At 37.3% G+C, this 14,812-nt stretch overlaps 1 protein-coding gene across 1 annotated transcript in view; it reads right to left on the bottom strand.

Annotated features, from left to right (window-relative positions):
- Positions 1-14,812, bottom strand: part of Gda (guanine deaminase) — a 75,882-nt gene that overhangs the window by 9,542 nt on the left and 51,528 nt on the right. The window contains exons 7-10 of the mRNA XM_048351766.1: positions 13,343-13,450; positions 10,528-10,635; positions 8,726-8,823; positions 5,675-5,742 (exon numbers count right to left, since the gene is read on the bottom strand). Coding sequence (XP_048207723.1) covers positions 5,675-5,742; positions 8,726-8,823; positions 10,528-10,635; positions 13,343-13,450 — 382 coding nt within the window. The remainder of the gene's footprint in view (positions 1-5,674; positions 5,743-8,725; positions 8,824-10,527; positions 10,636-13,342; positions 13,451-14,812) is intronic.

Genomic DNA, 14,812 nt, shown 5'->3' on the forward strand with positions numbered 1-14,812 from the left:
TTATTTTGCATAATTAAAAATTCTTTGTAGTAAAAACACTTAAAATCTTCTCTTAGCATTTTAAGTACATAATATTGTTATTAATTATAGTCACTATGATACATACAATACACAATAGCTGTTTTGAACTTTCTTCTCCCATTTAACTGAAATTTTTGCATCTGTATCATTAAAAAGCAAAAGGTAATTCTAATGTGTGCTCAGTTTTGTGAGTTATTTATTGCCTTCAAGATGACTTTTAAAGTTGAAGCTGCTATTTCCTCAAATAGATTTTTTCCTCACAAAAATTGGTACAGCCTCCTGTATACAGTATAAGTTGAATTGTTTTGAAATGTCAAAGTATCTCTTTTATTAGTTTTATTTTTAATTTTTCCTGTTTTCACTCACTGTGGGGAAGTCTTATTTAGCATTGAATAATGATTCTTACGAAATAGACATGAGTTTGAGTAATAGCTGTTTTACATCCTTAGTTACAGAATAATGGAGAATAATGGAGAAGCCAACAATCTCTCAGTTGGCTTATCTGTAAAAATGGAGGAAATAAGTTTTACTTTGAGATTTAAATAAAATAGTATGTGTAATGTCTGAAATAAAACACTATTTCAACTATAGCATCTAACTAAGAAAATGAATTCAATTAGGGAATAATGTGGATTAAACTTTCAGAATTTACTCTAGTGCTTCCTTCTTTTTTTTTTGCCAGTCCTGGGGCTTGGACTCAGGGCCTGAGCACTGTCCCTGGCTTCTTTTTGCTCAAGGCTAGCACTCTGCCACTTGAGCCACAGCGCCACTTCTGGCCATTTTCTGTATATGTGGTGCTGGGGAATTGAACCCAGGGCCTCATGTATACAAGGCAAGCACTCTTGCCACTAGGCCATATCCCCAGCCCAGTGCTTCCTTCTTAAATAAAGAAAATGTTAGAAAAAATGACACAATAAAAATTAGTATATGTTTTCTCTTGAAGTATAGTTTGGCTTTTGCCTTCATTTTCAAAGCTCTTTTTAATATTTAACTTTATTAATTTACATAGCACTCTTCTCTCTCTCTTTTTTTCTTCATGCTAGTACCAACACTTAAACTCAGGGCTTTGCTCACTCAGCTCTTTCCTCTCATATGTGGTGCTCTACCACTTGAGACACACTTCTACTTCCAGGATTTTTTAATGGGTTAATTGGAGGTAAGAGCTCACAGAATCATCTTTTTGGACTGGCTCTCAACCTTGATGTCAAATCTCACTTTCTTTTTTATCTTCAATAATTTATGCTATTTGATTCCATATGTCCATGGTTGTATCATTTTGACAGGTAACAGAGATCTATAAACAATGAAGAAATGCAAGAAAAAGAGAGGAAGAAAGAAAGAAAGGGAGGGAGAAATTGAAAACGAATGAAGCAATCACAAGGTCTCTGAAAGAAAAACATTGCTATTAAAATTTCCATCACAGAGATGACCAACCTATGTGAATAGTACTCTTTTAAGAACAATAACAATTTTCCAGATTCCCTAGCTCACAGGCTCACTATTCCCAATACTGACCTAAGCAGAAGTTAGTAGTCCATGCTGGTTGCCCTTTCTATTATTATTATTAGCACCTATTAACTTTATAAAGCAAATGGCTTTCATTGTGATATTTCCATGCACACATATGTCAAACTTTAATCATGTCCCTCTCCTTCTTCTATCCTCTTCATTTTATTCCTATCCTTCAATCCTCTCTCCAAACCCCAACAAACCCTCTTCTTCCAGGTTATATTTTTTTTGTTGTTCATTTGTTTAGTTGCCACATATGAGAGAAAACATACAATAGTTGTCTCTCTGTGCCTGGCTTATTTGGCCAATTATAGCTTTTGTATTATACTACTACTTCGCTATACAGTGGCCCTTCCCTTTACCTATCCTTAATCAGATGATAGAGATTTTCAAGTAGTTTTTTCAGAGGGTTCTGATAAGAATATTTTCCAAGCCCTTGCAAAGCCGAGAGGTTTGTTTCCTTCAAACATGGGGGAAAATTTGTCTAGGCATAGTATTGTTGATGAGTTATGGTTTTGCCTCCAAACTCTGCCTTGCTTTGGTATTGTGTATGCCAACAAAAACATCTGAAAAAAAAACTGGCATTTAAATATTTGGTTGATAACTGATTTTTTTTCTTTCTTTCTTTTTTTTTTTTTTTTGCCAGTCCTGGGCCTTGGACTCAGGGCCTGAGCACTGTCCCTGGCTTCTTCCCGCTCAAGGCTAGCACTCTGCCACTTGAGCCACAGCGCCGCTTCTGGCCGTTTTCTGTATATGTGGTGCTGGGGAATCGAACCTAGGGCCTCGTGTTTCCGAGGCAGGCACTCTTGCCGCTAGGCTATATCCCCAGCCCCTGATTTTTTTTCTTGCATCAATGTTTCAGGAGTTTGCTTTTCTTGTAATCAAACTATTCTGTATTAAATTATCTTGCTACAACATGCTCATCTATTCTAGCCCACAATAGGAGAGCACTACTCATAGTAGGAAGTGAAATATCTTCTCAAATCTATGAGGGGAAACTGACACATAAAAACTCATATTTAGAAAATAATGTTGTACAGAGTGGCTATTACAAAACAATAATGAAATAGTATTCCCCAAGTTAATGAGATAATGTGTTAAATTTAAGCAAATATTTGGTCAATAAATAATAGCATTATGCCTCCTTCTTTAAGGGAATCTTTTTTTTCCCCTTTTCTTTGCCAGTCCTGGGCTTCAATTCAGGCCCTGGGCACTGTCTCGGAGCTTTTTTTTCTCAAGGTTGGCACTCTACCACTTGAGCCACAGCGCCACTTCTGGCTTTTTCTCTTTGTGTGGTACTGAGGAATCGAATCCAGGGCTTCATGCATGCTGGGCAAGCACTCTACCACTAAGCCACATTCCCAGCCAGCCCAAGGGAATCTTGATTGACATCTGATATGTGCCAGACACTGTATAAACCACTATGCATGCATCCTTCCTTTTAATGCTCAAAACAAGCTTATGAGATAGATATTGTTATCAGTGCTATTGTTATTGTTGCTGTAGAAGTCAAGAAATAAAATTATTTATAATATCAGAGCAGTTTGCTTAAGCTGTTAGATGTCCTAAGTGACAGCAAGAGCTCTCCTTACACTTCCTAGGCCAGAGCTGTATAGCTCCAGGTCAAGAAGTGGAGTCCTGTGGCGAATTTTAAATTCTGTGGGCCAAATCCTAGGAAAATTTATAGGTAATACCTATTCAACTTTTGTATATCTGCTAAACCTTTCATATTAACTAAATAGAGTAGACTCTTCGAACATGTTCTTTTTCTAAATCATTAAGGTTTTCCCATAAAGGAAAAATAACTAAAATCCTATTTCCACATACTGGGATATATTGAAAATTTAAGGCTTGAAATAAAAACTTAAATCTTACTTTAGTTGTATACAAAAACTGGCAAAACCCTATCATCTAACACTTCTCTTATAAATATAGATACATATATGTGTACATGCAATCATGTACATTATTTTCTGTTTTACCAATTCATTGATTAATATAAAGTATCTCACTGTGACAAACTGAGATTTGAGCTGCTGCAGAAAATGATTAAAAGAAAAAACCCAGGGCTGGGAATATGGCCTAGTGGTAGAGTGCTTGCTTCGTATGCATGAAGCCCTGGGTTTGATTCCTCAGCACCACATATATAGAAAAGGCTGGAAGTGGTGTTGTGGCTCAAGTGGTAGAGTACTAAGACTTGAGCAAAAAGAAGCCAGGGACAGTGCTCAGGCTCTGAGTTCAAGGCCCAGGACTGGCAAAAAACAAATAAAACAAACAAACAAACCACCCCCCTCAGCAGTATCAACATGTACTATAGCTTGAGGATCTAGAACATCAGGATGACAAATGCATCAAGAGCAGAAAATAAAGGTATCACATGACCTCAGTCACATGTGGACTCCAAGAAAGTTGGTTGATTTCATGGAAGTTGAGCATAGAAATGTGGTTACTACCGTCTATAGCCATACCACCCTGAACGTACCCAATCTCATCTGATCTCAGAAGCTAAACAGGGTTGGGCCTGGTTAGTACTTGGATGGGAGAAATGTGGTTACTACCAGAGGCTGGAGGAAAGAAGAGAAAGGGGGAGCTGGGAAAAGGTTAGTGACAAGATAGTAAGTTCTAGTTAGGCAGAGGAAATAAGTTCTGGTGTATTCTGTATAATATGCTGACTATAATTAGTGATATTACACTGTACTATATGTTTCAAAGGATCTAGAAGAATAAAAATTTAATAGAGATGTTTGAGGAGATAGATATATTTACCTTGGTTTCAAGATTAGACAACATATTCCATGTATAGAAATACCACACTTTTCCACTTACATAAGACTTTTCATGATAATAGAAAAAAAATTTTAAACGATAGAAAGTGAGTCTTTTTCTTCATTTTCTCCACCTTTTAAATAAATTTTAGTTTGATTAGACCCAGAGACACAGGGCATGTGGATACCAAGATATTTGGGCCTATTAGTCACTTTCAGAAAACATTTTAAATGCCCAGGGTAGAAGGCAAGTTCTACTACTCTTGCAGCCACCAGATGTCCTTCAGGCTGGCCCAGTCAGGCTGCCTGTGGGGAGTCAGCGGTCTCTTTTGGCCAAACTCTGCTTTAAAGCAGGAACTGGTTCTTACCATAACTGAGAATTCTCAGTGCTGGCACAGACTGAATTGAGCTCATGATGGCAAAGTCAAGTGGACTTTCTTTTGAGATGTGTTTGTGTTGACAAAATTATTGCAAAGTTCAAATCCAAATCATAAAATGTGGAATACAAATGCAATCATTAAAATTTAGGCAGAAACACAAAATAAAAAGGAGGATAAATAAACCAATAACTTAAAATAGAAGCCAAAAACCTGTAAAAACAACTGAGAAGGAATTATCCTTCACAGCTCAATTGCTAACATCAAAAAGGTATAATGACTTTTGGAGATGAGTATGGTCAACCTTTTCTCTTCACATACATCCATGCCCTTTCTGTTTCCAGCTTTTCTTATTTGGTTAGATACTTATGAACATGTCACTACCAGATAGCATTTCTTTTGTTGTTATATTAGTTTTTGGTGTGTGCAGTTACTGGGGCTTGAACTCAGGGCTTCATGCTCTCACTTGGCTTTTCACTAAAGGTTGGAACTTTACCACTGGGACCATGCTTCTATTTCCAGCTTTCTGCTGGTAAACTAAAGATCAAAGTCACACAGACTTTTCTGCCTAGGCTGGCTTTGAACCACAATCCTCAGATCTCAGCCCTTGGATAGCTAGGATTATATGAGTGAGCTACCAGTGCCTCACTAAAGTGACTATTTCCCAGCACAGAACTGTTGCCTACAAATTAGTCATATTAGGCAGTTGTTCCTTCACAGGTTGACCACTTTGCCATAGCTTCAAAGGGTGAACTACTGGGGCTAGGGATATGGCCTAGTGGCAAGAGTGCTTGCCTTGTATACATGAAGCCCTGGGTTCGATTCCCCGGCACCACGTATATAGAAAACAGCCAGAAGTGGTGCTGTGGCTCAAGTGGCAGAGTGCTAGCCTTGAGCAAAAAGAAGCCAGGGACAGTGCTCAGGCCCTGAGTCCAAGACCCAGGACTGGCCAAATAAGACAAAAAAAACAAAACAAAAAAAAACAAAGGGTGAACTACTAACCTGTTCCCAATCCTATCTTCACTTTGTGTTTCAGGACTTCAAGAACATTCAGAAAGCCACTGCTCAGCCTGTAGAGAGAGAGAAGCTGTCAGTCAGAGGAGATCCCTGAGCTCCCACCAACAAAAGGTCACTGATCACCATGATTACACTATCACTGAAAATTGTGTTTCCTCTTACATCACCTCTAATACTGACACAAATATTTGAGTCAAATCAGAATGTCCCACTGCTAGTAGAAAGGACTATAAAAGGGTTTAATCCTTGGACCAACTTCATATCAGGAGTGTGTAAAGTAGCAACAACCAAAAAAGAGAGGATCATTTGTATGAAAAAAAAGATAAAGAAATCAAATATTACTTGAACCTTACAACTAACCCATAAGTCTTCTCTTTTTTTGCCAAACTGCCCTTCTGTATTACAAAGTCAGAATGATAAAACCTTGTCCTCTCCTTATATTTAGATCAACTTGCTAACCTAAATGAACACTGATTTGTGTAAAGGCTCAGAGATTAATAACCTAAGCATTGTGGTTTGGACCTCAGAAAACAACATCAAAAATCAACATCACTCTCTGACTTTCTCCTTTTTTCCTGTCTCCTGTGCTCCTTTATCCCCTGCAAGACGAGTGGCAGGAGCTAGAATTTCTCAGGGTGAGAGATATCCATTATTCCACAGTAGAGTTTTTGCTTAGCATGCATGAGATCAGGGGTTCAATTCCTAGCAACAAAGTTAACCCTTCCCCAAAAGTCTTTCCTTTCCCCAAGCAAGTGATAAAAACTCTAACCACTTTGCCACAAAGCAAGCTATTAATCCTAAAATTACTATTCTCATCTTTGCCTGTCTTTCTGTCTTACAGCTAGCCATGAAGAAATTCACTGCCATAAAAGGTCCTAAGACCTCGATAACGGAAAGGGACCTACTACATACCAGGAAGGAAAAAAATTCTACACAGAGGGAAAAAAAATCCAAACACCAGGCCTTTTTGAGGTTTCTCTCTAAATTGAAGTTTGATCTTTGCATTAGATTAAATCCTTTTGCCCAGTCAAATGCCTACAAAGTTGTTACTTTTTTTCTTTTTTTTGGCCAGTCCTGGGCCTTGGACTCGGCCTGAGCACCATCCCTGGCTTCTTTTTGCTCAAGGCTAGCACTCTAACACTTGAGCCACAGTACCACTTCTGCCTGTTTTCTATATATGTGGTGCTGGGGAATCAAACCCAGGGCTTCATGTGTACTAGGCAAGCACTCTTGCCACTAGGCCATATTCCCAGCCCCCCTACGAAGTTGTTAAATCAAAGTATAAAGGCATTGAGAATTCTGTCTTTGGAACGTCACTTAAAGGCTCTTGTGCACAGTGTACACACATCTTTTGATTGTTTAATCAATTAATTAACTTATTTAACCTGTATTTAAAAACTTTTCTCTTGTTAGCCTGCCTGTTTATAAAGATGTACCATCATTCTCAAAAGACAAGGGAAACTAAAGGACATCCTTAGGAACGCAAGACAATACTAAGGTCAAGGTGGATCTGCTTGTAGATTTGCACATAAATAACTACAATTTCCACAGTGTACACATGATAAACTCTTTGAGGTTGTTGGAAAAATGCCATATAACCAAGTATGTGTCCTTATGAAATGGTGCTTCAAACATTCATTTGCCAAGCTGGATTGTGTCTTAACTTAGAGCATGTTGTACAATTTATCCAAGGGATGCTATATTCTTCTCTTCTTGGGCCATGAGACTATCACGAAAGTCAGATCATTTCCTTTCATCAGAGGCTGCTTTATGATGGAAAATTCTCAGCCTCTGGAGCCCAGTGAAGTGTTCCAGAATACCACCTGTGTGCCTAGAAGTCCCTCCCATCATTTTACCTACATCCACTGCGCCATTCACCAAGTCCCTGGATTTCTCACTGCTGAGACCTGTCAGCCTTAGCTGAGGGGTTCTCACTAGGCAAACCTGCTCTGCCCTTGTTGCAGAAGGTCAAAAGTTCCAGAGAATTTATGTTCCTTCTCTCCCAGTAGCTTCCCCCAATTCATGGCTGAGTGATTATATCTACCTCATAACTCTGTGACTGGGTTTGTGAAAAATGAAGCTTGACAAGTCCACAATGTGATTGATGACACATTCCTTATAGCTTTCCCTTTTTCTGCCTTCCTTCCATAAATGTACTTTGTGAGATCATTCCCCAAATAAACTACTTGTGCAAGCAGGGATTTTTAATCTAGCATCCATGTACTAGCATCATGGGATTTATGAGGTTCCCTAAAATTAGATGCCATCTAGGGACTGTTTTTTGTTTTTCTTTTGTACTGGTAGGGACTGTTTTTTGTTTTTCTTTTGTACTGGAGTTTGAACTCAAGGCTTCACACTTGCTAGAGAAATGCTCTACCACTTGCTCTAGCCACACATTTTTGTTTGTTTGTTTTCTTGGGATAAGGTCTTGTATTTCTGTGTCAGCAGACTTTGAACTGGGGTCTTCCCAATCTCTGCCTCCCAAACATCTAGGGTGACAGGCTAAGGTGCTGCTACTGTACCTGGGTTTCCCCTGGGGATGTAAGTTATAATTCTTCTCTGACTCATGAGTTTATAATCTTTCAAAAGGTTAACAAGTATTATTCTGTAGAACTATAATTGGTAGAGGTCCCTTCTGGGCTCTGCTTTATGAAGTGGCATCCCATCAGCCTAAGCAGCTTTGACTGGCACTGCAGTGTCTTCAAACTGGAACATCTTGAACTCTGGCTAGCCGAGCGAGGCATTCTTCCAGTGCACAGCTGTATATCTAGAATGCTACTGGTTTAAACACCATCTATCATATTTTCTATTGTCCTTTTCTGTGCAGATTCAGAGATTTCAGAAGATATGGTGTTCTTCAGATGCATACTTGTAAAAGTCTTCTTTTAAGTGCTCTAACTTCTTCTCATTCTCCAGATAGCGCAGTAAAATGGCCGTCTACCTTCTTTCTGTCCCCAATAAAATATATAACTACAGTAGATGGTAGTCAACACACCACACATTCTATAGTCTACCAAACAATCATTGTCTACTTACGATAAATTAGAATTAGGACAGTGTGAGATGGAGGCTCCTCGTTCACTGAATATATTAAGTTCTTCTGTAGAAAGGTAGCAAGCATGAGCCATCACTGTCTGGAAAGAAGACAGTCCCACATGGAGTTTATCACTCAAGCACTTCTATTAAGATTCACGAGAAGAGACAGAACTGTGACTTCTCTAGGACCATATTTACAGAGACAATTAGTATTCTACAAAGGGACAACAACATCTCTGGGTTCAAATTTTAAACCTTAAGAAAGGGCTACAAAAGCATTTTATTTCAAGATTCTCAGCAAATTTGTTGGTCATATTTTCCTTCCTCTTTCACAATAATTTGTTTAATCATTTATTTACTTTTATTCATTTATTTTGGAGTGCTGGGGTTAAATCCAGGGCCTCTTAAACACTAAGTAAACACTCTCTTACCTAGGTTCATCCATAGTTTTGAATCTTATTTTTGTTCCTTTGCATTTGATCTATAAAATAATGAGGGTTGGTTCCAGTCAAGGGCAACATAGAATACAAATTTGTTTGGCAGTATGGTTCTATCATCTCTACTTTAGAAAATTATCTTGCTGCTTTCTTTACTAAGTCTTTGCATTGAATCACCAGTAGGGCTATAGTTGCTTTCATTCTACTCAGAACTTCCTAGAAGTATATGGGATCTATGCAAGTGATTCTGCACAGAATCAGTATTTCAGCTCTTAGTGTTAATATAAGCACCAGTAGTTCTTGATACATTCTACCAAATAAACTCAAACTCGCCTATACTCACATTTTCACATAAATTAGGAAATGGAATCTTTTATAAATCATGACTCAAGAAGGTAAATTGATCCCAGAATTTAGGCAGCACCACACTACACATAAATTTTTAGTCTGGCAATAATTTTCTTCACTTTGACTTTGCTCTCTCAAAATTCTTTTTCCCTCAGAAAAAAATTGTCTAAATAATTCTCTCCTTTCAGAGCCATGGTTCAGTGACCACAGAATTATTTATTAAAATGAAACTTTCTCAACTCCTGTGCAAATAAAATTAACATGCGAATTGAAGGTTAATTTATTAATCATATGTAAATATATGTAAAGAAGGATGGAAATTATGATGTAGCATATACATGATTCATGCAAAGTATTAACCTTTCCAAACAGCTACATTTATATCTCCTCTCACAGTCACTAAGAAATTATTTGTTACAATAAACTCTCACACATTGTGTACATTTCACTGAAGCCCAAGGCCATAGGATATATTGCTGTGATGAGATCTCTCATCACTCATATTCCTTTTAATTACTTACAGAGGTAATGCATTTTCATATTTTCTTAAAATCTTGAGCTTAAAAATAAAAAGGAGAAAGCTCTTCTACTACCTCTGTCAAGAAGAATCATTTTTAATATTCAGTATACGAAGCCTGGTGTTTTCTAAGTGAAAATGTATCTATACATCTACACTCTACATCAACTACATTGCATAGCCTTCTTTGGAAGCCTGTATACACATTCTTTCCAGGTTGTTTTCTGACTCAAAGGAAGATACATTTGTACAGTAAATGGTGCTGTCAAAATGTCCTTGAACCAAATGACCTTACTACCTTCTAAAAACCCCATGATTTCACTACACTCGTGAACACAAACACGCGCGTGCGCGCGCACACACACACACACACACAGAGGCTTTACTCTTGTTTGGAAATTGAATGCATGTCACTGAAGTTTGAAGATTACCCCTGAAATTTTAAAATTTAGATAGCTGTGTCCTTCTTTATACAGATTACATTGTAATAGAGAAGTTACCTTATTTGTCAAAAGATTGTTCTTGTCATAGATATCAGTGTAGTTTTTATAACCGGGGTGTAAGTTTTTCACAGCTTCAATTTCATCCTGACTTTCACTTATATGGCTCTGCAAGAAAAAAAAAATTCTCATTTTTTCTGTAGTGTATTAGAAAGTATATACTACTGCAGGAAAATAGTGTGGCTGATTTATCCCTTCTAGTGTAAGAAAAATGATCGAGTTAGTGTATGCATGTAAGTAATAATATATATGACAAAGCAACTGATATCATGAACATGATGGTGTATATGTATATGATATCTTAAGACAATTTTTTCCAGCAGAGTTTTGAAATTCCAGCCTAAAGGAAGAAGAGATACAAAGTACTTTAAAGAGAATCAACAACCTAATTATATTCTGAAGACCCATCTTCTGTTATTGGCTACTTAAGAGAGTTATTAAGTTATTAAGAAGACAGACAATGAAGCTCACTCATAAAACTGAGCAAAGAAATGTGAGCTCTGGCCCAGCTTTTGAGCTTAATTATGTGTTTCAGAGAGTCAATTCTTTTCTTTGAGCTTTTATTTTCTCATTTTTCAAATAAAAGAGTCCAGCTAGATGAGTGATTTTCCAAATTCCTTTAGCTACTAATGCATTACTTATATTTTATGTTAGAAAATTCACAGTAGGGTGGAGAGAATGCAGTAACAAATTCAATATATATCTGATAAATATAAGAAATGTGAGGAAAGGGAGGATTAGGAGAGATGGGTGAGAATGAATGATGAAAGTGGTGACATTGGTAAAAAGACACATTATATTCATAATTGGCTGTGTTGCATGACAACTCTTTTGTACAACTACTTAAAGATAATAAAAATATTAAAAGAAAAGAAACATTCAATGTGTATCCCGCAAAGTTAAGAAAAGTGAAGAAAAGGTTGGATTGGGAAGGATGGTAAGAATATTGAAAGGGGTAACTGTTCAAGATGTATTGTACTCATAAAATTCTTTGTTAAGTGGTGACTCCTTTGCACAGCTACCTAATCAAAAAGAGAAAATTCACAGAAATCTAATCCACAGAAGATATAAACAAGTTTCCTTTCAGGATGAAACATTACTGGAATTCAGACTCTGTCCCAAGTCTGTCTCTTTTGTATGTTTTCTGAATGGAATCTGTGTAAAACAGTTAAAAAATAATTGAGCTGAACAATATAGCCATTGTCAAGCAAGAACCTATAAGAATGCATATGCAAGGGAAGCAAGTGAGTCTCAGGCCCCCACCCTGGTCTCTCTCTAGAGCAACATCTGAGAGAATAAGAAATATTTTTGAGACAAGATATTTAAGAGCAACTACTCCAAAAAATAGCATAAAACAAAAATCATTGGTTATGAACATGTATTATGAGAAATAATTTGTGAGCAATTAGACACCTTCAAGTCGGGCAATGCCGTTTCCCTTTTATCAAAGTAGAAGACTCATAGCAATAACTAAAAGAAAACATAGCAATACTCTAAAACCAAGTATTTTGCCTTATACAAGGAGCTCAAGTCCTGACCAAAGGAAACCCAAGCCTATTGATAAAATGCAAGAACTGGAAAGCAAAGAAAGGTAATCAGAGAATTCCTAATTCATATCATTTTGGTAAATATGAATAAATACACACCTATACTTTTTTTTTTTTTTGTCAGTCATGGTGCTTGAACTCAGGGTCTGAGCGCTGACTCTTTTTATTTAAGGCTACTGCTCTACCACTTTGAGCCACAGCTCCAGTTGTGGTTTTCTGCTGGTTAACTGGAGATAGGAATCTCATGACTTTCTTACCCAGTAGCTAGGATTACGGGCATGAGCCACCAGTGCCTCGCACTATACATGTCAATGATAATTAAGGTATAGACTTTTGGGAAGTCTATTAGGAATAAACTAATGTCACATGATTTTTAAATTTTATTTTCATATATTTTAAGGTGTTATTTGCATTTTTTTGAAGGAAAGCAACATTCTGTTTCTAGAGTAGAAATATCATTTAAAGTTTGAATTTTGTCATCAGGAGATAAGTCTGTGAAATTGAATCCAAAACTCAAATGATATCTACCAGAAATTAATAATAATCAGCAAAACTAGTTAATTGGATCTAATAAATCAGATCTTTATTAAAAAAACAAATGAATAAATAATATCATTCAGCAAAATGACAAAGAATCAGCATGTTGCCTTTGCCCTGACTTACCCTTTTCTCTAAGATTATCAACTCCTAAGAAGATAAATTGTAATACAATATGTAATTAAGCTTGGATAGAGGAAGGGAGTTCCCAGTTTTAAGCCAGCTGTAAGATTTTTTTTAAGTGTTTTATTGCTAACTTGAAACAACTTAATGATAAAGTAAGATATACTTTTTTGTTCCTGATCTCAAATTAACAAACTCAGAACAAAAGGACTTTTAAATGCATTTTTGTAAGGTAGAAATTAGATTTAAAAAAAATTCAAATAATAGCTGGTTCCTCTAAGAATGAAGGTGTAGAACAGTGAAGAAGGCATCAACTGAAAGTGAAGAAGTACTTTAAGTGTGTTTAGCAGAGAACAGGTCATTTGTCCCTGATTTTGCTTTCACTTCATAAGAATGATCACACAAGACTTCAGGTAAAGGCAACTTCCAGTTTCTTAGCTACAGAATAAAGAATTGTATTATGTGACATTAGAATGACATCCTGCCCTGAAATGCTTCAAAAATACAAGATCTCAGCTAAACACTGGAGATGACTGGAGGTTATGATTTAGAATGCTGAGAAATCTTACAGATCTGGTCAGGCGAACAAACAGAAGCAAAATACCTACCTGAATGTGTAAATCATGGGTCTTCGCAATATTGCCCAGTTCACACATCAACATCTCAGAGCAGGAAAGGGAAAAACGGGGTGTCACTATGGGCTTCACCCTAGAATACTGGAAAAATGTATTGTTTTAGCTTAGTGAGAAGCTAGGATTGTTCCCAGCTCCATTTTCTTCCTCTTTAAAACATAGTTTACGGTTATTATAAAGGTGATGTACAGAGGGATTACAATTATATGAGTACATTTCCTTCCACACAGTGTCTTCTGTTCCCTCATTCTCTCCTCTCCCAGTCCTTCCCTCCCATTTCTACCCACAAGTTGCATAGTTCACTTTCATCAGTGTCCCATGAGCTCCACTAATCTTTACTTTTATATAAATTTATATATATAATATTTATAATATATGTAATATATAATGAACTCCAAGATATGCAAACAAGGTCTCTCTCGCTCTCTTTTAAATTTCTAATTTTTGATGATTCTGTCTCCTTTTTATTATGTATGGTGTATTCACATGGATATCTTCAGGAGTGTAGGAGGGTACAGAACTCGATGGAAAAAGGGTGGAAATATTTTTAATGTATAAGGCATATATGGATAACAAGAATAGGTAGCATATACTCAACTGTGTATCACCTAACAAGTTGACTTATACCCTTCATTTTTTTGTGGGCAGTCTCCCCAGTTCTAAGTCATGAATAGGAGGGCTAGGTTTCATGAAACCTGGCTGAAAACAGATTCTTTCTTGCTAGGTTTAGCAGAAGACCTACCCCTCCTTCTTCATCCATTAATGTTCAGTAAAAAGCCTAGAGCACTTGACCTTTTGAAGCATATTGGAAGCAGAAAGAGAGTGCTGGGGAAGCCATGAGTGAGAGGATGATGTCTTCTTCCCTTCTCTACATCACAAGTGGGTGCACTGACCACAGCTTTCTTGAAAACAACTTAATAGGAGGATTGGCTCTGGGGTGACTGGAGGTGAATGGCTGGGCAGGAAAGCAGGATTCACAGAGGACTGTTGAGAATACAGATTTACAAAGTCTCAGTGAATTCTCCCCCAAAAGGAAAAGAAGTTCTAAGCATCCCTATGGACTTTCAGGCAGATTGTAAACAAGAGTTAAAGGAAGAGGCAAACTTGCAGGTGTAAGCCATCCACCAGCCTGCTAGGGTGGAAGTAGGAAGTAGCATTGTCAGTGGAGGCTCCCCCAACAGCAGAACACTGTAAAGAGGATGCCAGCAGTCATGTGATATGTCAGATATGTATGGATCACAGTAGTAAGTGAACATGCCCTGTGTTTCAGATCTGATGAGGCAGGGGCAATGGCCAGAAAGAATGGCGAGACAGCCACCAAATATCAACGTGACTTCCAGATTCCACATACCTGCCTGGATCTAGGAAGAGGAGGAAGCCCCCTCCTCTCCAGAGACCAATCCTGTCAAATCAAAAGGAAGTAGAAGAGGAGGGATAAAAACTACT

Source organism: Perognathus longimembris, chromosome 1 (assembly GCF_023159225.1).
Source record: "Perognathus longimembris pacificus isolate PPM17 chromosome 1, ASM2315922v1, whole genome shotgun sequence".
Taxonomy (NCBI): domain Eukaryota; kingdom Metazoa; phylum Chordata; class Mammalia; order Rodentia; family Heteromyidae; genus Perognathus; species Perognathus longimembris.